At 39.5% G+C, this 12967-nt stretch overlaps 1 protein-coding gene across 18 annotated transcripts in view; it reads left to right on the plus strand.

Annotated features, from left to right (window-relative positions):
• PHKB (phosphorylase kinase regulatory subunit beta) overlaps positions 1-12967 on the plus strand; it is a 226063-nt gene that overhangs the window by 136977 nt on the left and 76119 nt on the right. For all 18 annotated transcript variants that reach the window (XM_008248369.5, XM_008248371.5, XM_089318649.1 and 15 more), the window contains 1 exon segment: positions 66-160. In XM_008248369.5, coding sequence (XP_008246591.3) covers positions 66-160 — 95 coding nt within the window.

The raw sequence follows: 12967 nt of genomic DNA on the forward strand, positions 1-12967 counted from the left end.
TCTATTCAGATCATTGACCTGGCAAATGCATTTTTGATAATATCACTTCCTTTCTTATTTTTTAGCTGATGAATTAATCAGTCCCAAAGACATTGATCCTGTCCAGCGGTATGTGCCATTACAGAATCAACGTAATGTGAGCATGAGGTATTCCAATCAGGTAAGGAAGTATGGCATTTCTTAACTTAGACTCATTCAAAGACATTTACAACTTAACTGGGGGGACATTTTATTCTAAATGTGTTTTTGGGACCACTTCTGAGGGAAAGGATTCTCTCCCTTTTATTAGGATTTACTTGTGCTAAAGGGCTACTTGTTAATGAGGAAGTAGGAATCATTACATTCTATAAGGTAGCTTCTGGGTAAATAGTTCCACCTTCAGGATATTTAAGTTCAAGGTGCCAACTGTGTTTGAGAAGGACGCAGTGCATGGGGTGGCAGAAGGACAGATGAGACAGCACTGGTAGTGAAGAGAGTGGGATGCTGTGAAAGATCCTGCGCTTCATTTCTTTCTTCTGCTTTGTTTCTGTGACGGGACTGATGACGGACAGGGTTGATCTTAGCACGTGGTGGTGACATGTCAGGGAAGGGAATAGTTTGTACATACTTGCAGTTAATACCTATAGATTCAGACTGTGTTATGTCAACAAAATAAGTGTTTGCAGTATCAGCAAGATTGATGTTGACTTGAACAAACCCTCAAGTATTAAATGATAGCAGTAATGAGCACTGTTAAAATGAAAGTGTTTTAGATTGTGTAAACTGCCTGAGGAGAAAGGGAATGAGCCTGAGTGTGTGCCTAGGATTCCAAGCAGTTAACATGCATTTGATAAGAATGGCATCAGCACTTAGGGGTACACTTACAAGTTGAAATGCTCCTCTAATATCACATGTGAAAACACACATGCACACAGCAGTAACTGCTTGTCTTAGAAAAGGAGAGCCAACAACTCTGTTGAGTTCTGTCACACTGTTTCTCTGACCCCTTTGTTGGTCTTCAACGAACTCTGCAAACACTCTGAGTGGTTTGTAGACAAGACATGATTTAAGAGACTTGTAAATAAATGTTATGATTTTCTCAAGAACATAAAATCTCTGTTCTAATATATAATAGAAAATTTTCACTGACCTGGAAGTTCTTTTCAAGTAAGACTTGGCTCTTAAGTTAACCCAGTTTACAGTATAGTGCAAATGTATAGTCTTGAGATATTCAGTTGTACATGAAGACTTGGTAAAATAGGGAATGCATCTATTTTCATATTAGCCAGTGCTCTGACTCTAAAGCTATTTTAAGACTAGTGTCTGTCATTTACATAGCATTTCACACATGTTCCCTGCTCCTGTAGGGTGGTGAAGCTTCAAAGCCTTTTCTAGGAAATAAAGTAATAGTTCACAGACTTGAAATATGGGACTGAAGCCAAAGAACATCAAAGCATTTTATAGGCAGATGGTTAAGAAAATCTCAGTTACTTCATGCTTGACACGTAAGGAAAGTTCTGTGTAATTTTTGGCATACAGTATAACTTGGAACTCTTCCTCTCCCACTCAAAGCTTATCAGATTTCAAGTGAGTGAGAATTCACTCTACATGTACTTTTTAAATCAAAATCATTTTCTAATTTTGCTACTAAGTGATCTGTGGCATGCCTCCCAAGTGGAGCCACATCCTGGATAAGAGAAGTGTTCTGGAATAAGGACAGGGACTCCTCTCCTGCAGCCACATGGCAGGTTACATCTGTGCAGTGTTGGATACAGTTTTTGAGTGGAAGGTGATGAGCAAGATTCACAGTAGAAAAACTGCTGGGGGGCCGATGCTGTGGTGTAGAGGGTAAAGACACTGCCTGCAGTGCCGGCATCCCATAAGGGCTCTGGTTCGAGTCCCCACTGCTCCTCTTCCAAATCCAGCTCTCTGCTATGGCCAAGTCCTTGGGCCCCTGCACCCAAGTGGGAGACCGGGAAGAAGCTCCTGGCTCCTGGCTTCAGATTAGTGCAGCTCCGGCTGTTTTGGTCATCTGGGGAGTGAACCAGTAGGTGGAAGACTTTTTTCTCTCTCTCTTTCTCTGCCTCTGCCTCACTGTAACTCTGCCTTTCAAATAAATAAATAAATCTTGGGGAAAAAAAAGAAAGAATACTGCTGGAAGTTGACATGCCCTATCCTGTTGGCAGCTTGGTTGTGGTGGCATATAAAATGATGAGACTCCCTCACCGCTTTCTCATCCATTTCTTTTTTCTTTTTTTGTTTTAGAGATTGATTTATTATTTGAAGGGCTCAGAGTTACAGAAAAAGAGATAGAGTGAAGAGTTACCATCCACTGGTTCAGTCCCCAGATGGCTACAATAGCCGGAACTGGGTCAATCCTAAGCCAGGAGCCAGGAGCTTTGTCCAGGTCTCCCACATGGGTGCAGGGGTCCAAGGACACAGGCCATCCCCCACTGCTTTCCCAGGCACATTAGTAGGGAGCTGGATTGGAAGTAGAGCAGCCAGGACTCAAACTGGTGCCCATAGAGAATGCTGGTACCACATGCAGTGCCTTAACCCACTAGGCCACAGTGCTGGCCCCTCTGCCATTCATTTCAAGCAGTGAGCATGACTTTGCATGTCCGTGTCTATTACTGAGGCCGAGTAAAGTAGACTGATGCAACAGAGGGATCAGACTTGTGCCCAGATGTGCAGCCCTCTGCTACAAATGTTGGTGTCAGTGGACCCTCAGTCATGACGTACCAGGTCCAAGTTTTGATTGGTTGATCTGTGGGTATTGACTAGATGCTTTAAACCCTGCCTGATGTTGGGAAAGTGAATAGACTAGTAAAGTACAGATAATTCCTGAAAATGAGAAAAGATCCCACCCTTGAAGGAGAGTGTCTGAGGTCCTCTTGCCCATCCTTAGCCTTGACATTTCACTAGAGGACTCATAGGATACAGAAGCAATTTCACTTACAGGTAGGGTTTATTAGGGTGGAAGACTAGGATAAAATCAGCAGAGGGAAAAAGCATATTGGGCAAGTCCTGATGATACTAGGCATAGGCCTCCAAGTGTGCTCTTTCAGTGGAGTCTCATGAGAGGCAGTTAACGACCCCAGCAATGATGTATAACAGTGCACGCAAGTGCTGTGAACCAGGGAAGTTTGCTCAAGCTTGGTTGTCCCTAGCTTTTATTAAGGGTCAGTCTTATAGGCATGCAGCCTCTCCATGACTGACCTCAATTATTTAATCACCAGCCTCTCAGAGAAAAATCTAGGTGTTCACCATGTTCACAGTAAATCATATTTTTAGAACAGACTCTCTGGGCAGACTGGTACACCATTGCCCAAGGCTTCAGGCATGCAAAAACACTTCATCATCCTGTTAGTTTCTACTTTCTCTCAAATTTTTTTTCTGTTTGTGTGTGTGCATATGTGTTGCAAAGACTGAATTTTATTATTGATTCCATTTTAAATAAAAATTATAATTTTAGTTGTATTTAGTATGATTAGTCATATTTTTGCTATAATCATATATGATTGTTTTAAATAAGAATAACATTCAGGAAACCTTAGCTTTTTGTTATAGCCCTTCTGTTTATTTTTGCAATCTTGTCACTACAAGAATATTATGTATCACACAACACAAGATCATGGGGAACCTGGTACTAAACCATTCGTAGATGACCTGCTTCTGGGTCGGGGTTTCGTACATAGCAGAGCAGCTCCCTCGCTGCGATCTATTGAAAGTTAGCCCTTGACAGAAGGGTTTGTAAAAGAAAAATAAAGAAAAAGAAGTAAAAAAAAATATAAAAAGAATATTATGTAAATAGACTTATACATAACCTTTTAGGATTGGCTTTTTTTACTCAACATAATTTTCATAAGATTCTTTCAAATTTGACATACATCTGTGGTTTATTCCTTTTATTGCTGACTTGTACTCTGTGGTTGGGCTGTACCATAGTTTTAACTACTCACCCAGTGTAGGACATCTTGTGGGTTACTTGAACATTTAAGTGTGAGAGATCTTCAAAGAGTTCATGGAAAATATGTTTGATGAAAACTATTTATGAATTAAAAAAAATTCGCACCAAAATAAACATAAGTCAATTTCCACGCACTTTTTGAAGATTCCTTGTTATTTCCTCTACATTCATTGACTAGCATGTAAGACTTTATGAACATTTTTGCTTAGACCATAAAATTCAGTTAAAGAAATCCATTGGGGTAGCTGTTTGGCATAGTAGTTAAGACACTACTTGGGACACCTGCATTCCATATTAGAGTGCCTAGGTTCAAGTCCCAGCTCCGCTCCTGATTCTATCTCACTGCTAATGCACACCCTGGGAGACAGCAGGTTATGGCTCAAATAGTGGGTCTTTGCCGCTCATGTGGGATTGAGTTCCCAGCTCCCGACTTTGACTTAACCCAGCTCAGCATTTGAAGAGTGAACCAGAAGCTAGGAGTCTTCTGTCTGTCTCTATGCCTTTCAAATAAATAAAATAAGTAAATAAAATCTAAAATTCATGGTGTCAAGAATAGTCTATATGCGTCTCTCACTTTTTACCATTCTCCTGTTCATTCCTTTCTGAATGTCCAGACTCCCGCTAGCACTTTGTTTCTGTTTAAAGATCTTCCCTTAGACATTATGCATGAGTAGGTCTGCTGTCAACAAATTCCTTAGTTTTCCTTTGTCTGAACATGCCTTCATTCCTGAAAGATGTTGTTTTTTTTTTTTTTTTTTTTGACAGGCAGAGTGGACAGTGAGAGAGAGAGAGAGACAGAGAGAAAGGTCTTCCTTTTTGCCGTTGGTTCACCCTCCAATGGCTGCTGCGGCCGGCGCGCTGCGGCCGGCGCACCGTGCTGATCCGATGGCAGGAGCCAGGTACCTATCCTGGTCTCCCATGGGGTGCAGGGCCCAAGCACTTGGGCCATCCTCCACTGCACTCCCGGGCCACAGCAGAGAGCTGGCCTGGAAGAGGGGCGACCGGGACAGAATCCGGCGCCCCGACCGGGACTAGAACCCGGTGTGCCGGCGCCGCAAGGCGGAGGATTAGCCTAGTGAGCCACGGCGCCGGCCGAAAGATGGTTTTATTGCACACAAATTGCTTGGTTTACAATTCTTTTAGTTCATGCTAAAAAAAAAACTGTGCCATTTTCTCATAGTTTCAGATGAGAAAACTCCCTGTCACATTTGTGTTCTTCTGTAAGTAACCACCATGTGTGGTCTGATTCTTCTTATGTCACTGAGTGCAAGGCCAGAAGATGCCAGGTTCAGCTAACACAGAGGAGTGGACCCACTTGGTGCCACTGGTGTGGAGCAGGGTTTGGGTAGGCTTGTCATTGATTCCAGGCAGGTGAAATTGGGTCTCCACAGGTAGATGCCTGAGTTGTAGAGCACCATGTGGTTAAGATAGCTTTGCTGATGCTGGGAGTGTATTGAGCCATCAGTACTTGGGCTGTGAAGCAGAGGCACTCTGGGACTCTACAGCTGCTGCTGAAGGCTGACTGGGCACCCGTACCTCAATTGAGGAGCTGGGTGGGAGCCTCCCATGTGGCCTCTGTAGTCCTTGTCCTTGTCCTTTCCCAGTCCTTTTGCCCAAGAGAACAGACCTCTTGTCTGTGCTGCAGGCGTCCTCTGCTCCCAGCCTAGCATATGTGGAATCTGCCTACTCTCACTGCATTGTTATTCTTCAGATCCTGAGGCTTCCAGCCAGTGCAGCACCCTTCTCTCCAGCTTTCTATTCCTTTAATAGCTATCAGTCTAAACCATCTTGTTCCTACTTCCAATTGTTTCATGGTTAATTTATCTTCATAAATCTTTCCATAAGTCAAAATGAAAAATTTCTTCTGTTCTCTGACTTGTCTTTTTTCCTTCAGAGTAATTTTAAAGCAATAATGACTATCATTTATTGAGCATTTATTTTTATAGTAGCTTTATTGATATATAATTTGCATGTCATACTATCCACTGATTTAAAGTGATTTTGCGTGGTATTTAGTATATTTACCACAGTCAATTGTAGAACCTTTTTATCACTCCATGAAGAAATCCAGTTACCTCTAACAGTCACTTTCCATTTTCCCCCAACCCTCCTACCCTACCCCAGTGCTAAGTAACTACTAATCTTGGGCCAGCATTGTGCCACACTCAGTTAAGCCTCTGCCTGCAACACCAGCATCCCATAAGTGCCAGTTTGAGTCTGCGCCTAGGAAAGTAGTGGAAGATGACCCGAGTGCTTGGGTGCCTACCATATACTTGGGAGACCCAGATGGAGTTCTTTGCTCCTAGCTTCAGCCTGGCCCAGCCCTAGTTGTTGCAGCCATCTGGGGGAGTGAACCTACAGATAGAAGATCAATCTCTCTCTGTCCCCCTCTCTCTGTAACTCTGCCTTCTCTCTGTAACTCTGCCTTTTAAATAAATAAATATTTTAAAAAGAAACTACTAATCTACTTTCTATTTGGATTTGCCTCTTCTGCATATTTTATATACATAGTTTCATATAATATATGGTATTTTATAACTGGCCTTTTTCACTTAGGCTAGTGTTTTCAAGGTTCCTTTGTGTTGTAGTACAGATGTCAGTACTTCATTCCTTTTTCTGGCAGAATGACATTCCTTTGTATGGATATACCACAGTTTACTGATCCATTCATCAGGTGATGGCCATTTGGATCGTTTCTACTTCTTGGCTATTTTGAATAATACTGCTGTGATGTTTGATGTTTGATGTATGCTGACATCATACATAAGAGTGTTAATTGTTAAATTAACAACAGAAGTCACTGTGCACTAACTTCCCATGCAAGACCTCTAAGAGTTGTGTTATAATTATGTCTAAGTACTCGCAAAAGATGTGTCATTCTTGGGTGCTTCTTTAAAGTTAATTAAGTTTCTAATAAAAAATGAAATTAACTTCAAGATGCAGTGACTTTGAACAGCCCTGTCTCGACTGTTGAGGAACAGTTTTTTGCTTTTGTTTTTTTTTTCCATGCAAATTGTTGAACTCTTTACTTAGTATAGAGTTGGTCTTCTGTGTAAAAAGTTAATCAAAAATGGATCTTAGTGGAGAGTGGGACTGGGAATGAGAGAGAGAGGAGGAGGGTTGGAAGAGTGGGTGGGGGGGTGCATATGGTAGGAATAATCACTATATTCCTGAAGTTGTACTTTTGAAATGCATGAAACCTATATTCCTTAAATAAAAAGGTTTCTTTGGGGGGGGGAAATAAATTATTGTGTGACATACATTGTCATTTTTCTATATACAAGAATAGAATTGCTGGATGATATACTAACTCTAGTTTAACATTTGAGAAATTGTCAGGATATTTTTCCAAAGTGGCTGCACTATTTTGTAATCCTACCAGCAACATACAAAGGCTTCAATTTCCCTACATTCTTGCCAACATTTGTTATTATCTGTCATTGTGAATTTAGTCATTATAGTAGGTGTGAAGTTGTATCTCATGATTTTGCATTTCCTTAGTTGCTAAAGTTGAGTAAATTTACAGGTATTTACTGGCAATTTGTGCATATATGTATATAATTTTATTTGGGAAAATATGTATTCAGATACTGGCCATTTTTAATTCATCTTTATATTATTAAGTTGTAAGAGTTCTTTATATATTTTAGATATGAGTCCTTTATATGGTTGAAAATAGTCTTTCCCATTCAGCAGACTGTCATTCCTTTTTCTTGATAGCATCATTTGAAACAGGAGTTTTTTATTTTGATGGAGCCTGATTTGTCTGTTTTTTTATTTGGTTGCTTATGCTTTTGGTGTCACATCTAAGAAACCATTACCTAATCCAAGGTTATGGAGATTTATGCCTGTGTTTTCTTCAAAGAATTTTACAATTTTTGCTCTTACATTTAGGCCTTTGATTCATTTTGAGTTAATTTTTTACATGGTCTGAGATACAGGTCCACCTTCTTTCTTTGTATATGAATATCCATTTGTCATAATTTGTTAAATCTCCACAGTAAATATTTTCTTTTTCTTTAGTGGAGTAAAAATATATAACATAATATTTAACATTTTAGCCATTCATAAGTATACAATTCTGTGCATTAAATATTCTTAAAAGATTGTTTAACCACCACCACTATCTACACCCAAAACTTTTAATCATCCCTAACAAAAACTCTGTACCCATTAAACAGTGACATCCCCTTCCTTCCTTCCTCCAGCCCCTAGAAACTTCTGTTACATTTTGTGCCTCCTAGAATTTTCCAGTTCCAGATACATCACAATAGGCAGAATCATGATTGTTTGCTTTTCACCAAGTATCTTTTTTTTTTTTTTTTTTTTTGGACAGGCAGAGTTAGATGGTGAGAGAGAGAGAGAGAGAGAGAGAGAGAAAGGTCTTCCTTTTCCGTTGGTTCACCCCCTAAATGGCTGCTACGGCTGGCGCGATGCGCCAATCTGAAGCCAGGAGCCAGGTGCTTCCTCCTGGTCTCCCATGCGGTTGCAGGGCCCAAGCACTTGGGCCATCCTCCTCTGCTGTCCTGTGCCACAGCAGAGAGCTGGACTGGGAGAGTAGCAACCGGGACAGAATCCAGCGCCCCGACAGGGATAGAACCCGATGTGCCAGCGCTAGTGAGCCATGGCACTGGCCCACCAAGTATCATTTTTAAAGGAAATTTTGTGTGTTTTATTAGTGTGCGGTTTCTCTTTCTTCTTGCTTGTTATTTTGTCACCTACCTGGTGAATATGATCGTGTTGTCCAATCATGTATTAGTGTGATAAATGGCCTAGTTAATCTCAGTGTCCAAAGTAGTCTCCTCCCCCACCACACCAGGGAAATGTGATTGGGAATATTGTCTCCTGGCTTGCCTCACTCTGTGTCAGAGATAAAACCTTTATCACCCTTGCCAAGTGCCAGAATATGAAGAGTTTTACTTTGAGGAGGCTATTATCTGATTCTGGAAGCATTGACATACCCCAGCCAGTTCAGTAATTTGTAGAAAAGCCCTGCTTCAATGTGGTTCCCTGTATGGGGCATAGAACTGGCCACTGTGGGCTTTGATGCAGCCTTCTGTGCAGCTCCCCGTGTCTCCCACTTGCACTGCAGACCTGAAAGCTGAGTTGTCTCTCTGGGGCCATTCTACTTGGTATGTCAACTCCCACCTATGCTGCTGCACTCTGGTGATATTGTGAGTGTTGTAATTTGTGTTTTATATAGATTTCCTTTGGCATTTCCATTTGCTTTCTTTTTATACTAGAAATTATTGAACTATCTTATGTGTGTAACCCTCTTTTCATTGCTATGGCTTCATTCTGTTTACTTTTAATATATATAGGGTCTTTTGTCTAGGTCTGAAGAGGAATGTGAATTGAGTGTATGTGCCCACTTTCCTCTCAAGCACCTGAAGCGTGAACCCTGCCTCCTATGCTTGAGCATTATCTTATTATTTCTAATTGTCCTTTTCTCCTACTGTATTCAATGCATCTTTAAATCTTGGTCAATAAGCCTAACACTAATTAGAGCAAGGTGGATATTCATTAAATATTTGTGGTGCAAACCAAGCAAATTGAACACTGTAAGTATTCATATTGTCCAGTAAGATAAGGTTTGAAAGAAAATAATTCACTCCAAACTATTCATTGGTCTTTTACTCTTATAAATAGGATAACAATGCCTATTCCTCTACCTCTGCTTTCTTATGCCATTTGATTCGGGAAAAACAAAGTCTACAAAAGACCATATTGTCCCACCCTTTAAATTTCTCCCCTGTAAACAAGCCATGTAGTTTGGGAAGCTGTGCCATTAAATCTGCTTTCCCATAGCCATTTGCATACACTCTGTTAGAACACTTGTCGAACAATTATAGTTGATGATTTACATACCTGGCCCCTTGGCAAAGGTTCCTAGAATAGAGAATATGGCATCTTCTTTATCTTCTCTGAAACTAGTTTGGTATTGATCAGTGTGAGAGATTGGAAATGAGAGATGTAAAAGAATAACTCCTGTTGATTGTATTCCCACTGTTTGTAGACACTGTGCAAACCATTTTATTTGCATTATGCGTGATTTAAACACTTTTCTGAGGTGTTATTGCACCCATTTTACAGATAGATAATGCGAGTCTTCAAATTCACACAATTGTCAGGTGTGAACCCATTTGAAAGTATTCACTGAAGAAGTACAGGAAGGAGGGACTGCTATCCAGTGATTTCATAAAGTGTGAAAGAGTTAGCAGAAGGAATAACTGGTTTCCTGCACAGTCTGGCCCAATGTCTCATTACAAGAAAACAGTTGCTCCTGTGTCTTAGGATGCTGAGTGGCCTGTGGAAATGATCTGAAAAAAATTAAATGCAAACATGTTTTTACATTAGCACAAAATGTATGCTGACATTCTTTGCATACAGCATACATCATGCTAAAATAATTTGATTTCTTCTTTCTTCCTTGTTATGCTAAAATGAGACTAAGTCCACAGATCTAACAATTAATAATTTTATAAGGAATTTCCTTCTTTATCCAAAGGGGAACTCTTTCAGAAGGTTACCAAACACCTTGGGGTGCTTACTCCTTCTCCGTTTTCACTATTATCTTGTTCCTGTAGGGGGATCAGAATTTTCTGTTACCTAGATAATTCTGATGTTGATTATCTGATTAAGTGAGACTTTCATTGTTCATACTACAGTACCTCTGCCATCTTAAAGACTTGCTTCTAGTTTTTGCTGCTGCCTCATAATTGGAAGAATCTTGATTGTCCCAGAAGTTGTAAGCATGTGCATTTCAGTTATTCATTATGTGTTACATTACCGATGTCCACTGGGGATAAGGTGACCCTGTAGAAGACATTCATTTATAGCAACTGGGAACTGGGGGTCACTTTCTAGAGTTCTGTAACAAATGAACCTTATTTTGAGATGTATGTATATTAGAATACCAAATATACCTGGTTAAATAAGAAAACACACTTAATGCTTTTTTTTTTTTTCATGTTTGTGGAATTCTTCTTGAAACTATCATGCTTAAAGGTAAGAGCCAGAGGCAGGCATTTGGCACAGCAGTTAAGAAACCACTTGGGATGCCCACATTCCATTTCAGAGTGCCTGGGTTTGAATTCTGCCTGGACTCTAGATTCCAGCTTGCAGCTGATTTGCAGCCTGAGGAGCAGCAAGTAAATGTTTGCTCGAGTGGTTGGGCCTTCCCACCCACATGGAAGACCTGGACTGAGTTCCTTGCTACTGGCTTCAGCCTGGTCCAACCCCAAGCTGCTACAGGCATTTGAGGAGTGTATCAGATCACTCGATGGATGATATTTCTCTCTCTCTCTTCCTTTCAAATGAATATAAGTAAATAAATAAATAAAAATTGGAAAGAGACAGCAAGAATTGTTTTTCCCCTTTATTTTATTTTTAAACTGATTTGAGAAAAAAATTTCTTATTCTTGAAGCAGAATTTTTCATAAATAAGCCATTCTACTATCAAAAGACCTCATATTTAAAATCAGAGTAAGGATTAAATGAGTTAATAGAAGTAGAGAGTTTAGGACAGTTCCTAACTTATTAACAGTCAATAAATGTAAGCTATTGTTATTATTTTTATTTTCATATTTTCAGTGTATCCATGGTACTTTAGGAGGTGCCAGTAGTAAATGAAAAAAAAAAGGTTGTATTGCTATTGAACATAGCTCAAGGTGGAAATTAAAACTATGGGAGCAGACAATCCTTGGAAGGCCAGGCTGAGGATTAGTTCTTTGTCAACATAGGATAACGCAGATGGTAGAGTAAAAAAATGCTCTAGGAAGGATGGGATAAAGGAGTCTTTCATGAAAGTTACAGCAGTGTTGTGGATATGAAAGTGTGGAGAATTTTGGCTGTGAGAACCTAGTTCAAGATGGTTGACTACCTTCTTGTCTGAGAGGAGCAGCAAAGCACTGCAGAAGTTCAGGTCTTAAACTTTGCATTATTCACCTGTAGTGTTACCTGGGGAAGGTCTCATAACATCTCTAGAGTGCAGTTTTCTAACCCATGAAATTATTTGGCTAGGTTTGATTTGTAAATCTACTATCACTTCTGTCGCTGGCTTCCATGATACAGGTTATTGATAACCTTTGAATAATTTTAGTGTGGTAGTGTGCCCAGAAGCCAGATTGTAGTGAGTTAAAGAGCAATTAAATGGTGGAAGACCATCTGTTCAGGCAGTTGAGTTTGCTGCAATGCAAGAAAGGTGATAAACCCCTCCTAATTTAGTAGATATGTTGTGTAGCACTCCCACAATGTGGACCTATAGCTATTTCCCTTTTTTATTCTTCTTTCAAATCTATTCTGTTTTTAAAGTTTTATTAATTTTAGGGGATTTAAGAAAATTTTGCATATGGCTTAATCAAAGGATTAAGTAGAAATGTAGCTTGGCAAAGAAAGTGTTTGGGACCAAAAAAGTCCAACTTATCTACGAGCATGAGAGTGAATTTAAGTACTGAACAGAAGTGCTCATGATTATCCTAATAAAACAGAATAACATAGTCAAGGCATCAAAAGTGCTTCTGAAAGCCTCGCCTGAATATGTCAAAGCTATGCAGAGGTTATCCTCAGGTAATAATGTCTGCAATCTTTAAGGGAAATGAGTCCCTTATCAACTGGTATTTATACCAGAACCAATTAAAATTAAATGCTTTGATCAAAAATACCCAGAACTGAGAAAAGTTTAATTGAAAGTCAAAAAAAATGAGCTTAAACACATTTAATAACATCATTCTAATTAACCCACTGAACTTATTAAAATTAAAAGTTCCAATAATAGGCATGATGTGTAATAAAATATTTAATCTACAAGATGAAGACTTCTTGTAGTCATGGCTGAAATGAAAAAGGGAAAAAATAGATCCAAGTTAGAAATCAAGGTTTATAGTTCAGGATAAAGATATACAAGAAATAGTATGATCTGGTATTATTTTAATGAATGTATATTTCTGGCATTTTATCTAAGGAAAAATTCACATTTATTCATAAATATGAATAAATTTATGAACTTGGAATTTATTT

This window comes from Oryctolagus cuniculus, chromosome 18 (genome assembly GCF_051225735.1).
Source record: "Oryctolagus cuniculus isolate XC-2025 breed Fujian yellow rabbit chromosome 18, ASM5122573v1, whole genome shotgun sequence".
In the NCBI taxonomy this organism is placed as follows: Eukaryota; Metazoa; Chordata; class Mammalia; order Lagomorpha; family Leporidae; genus Oryctolagus; species Oryctolagus cuniculus.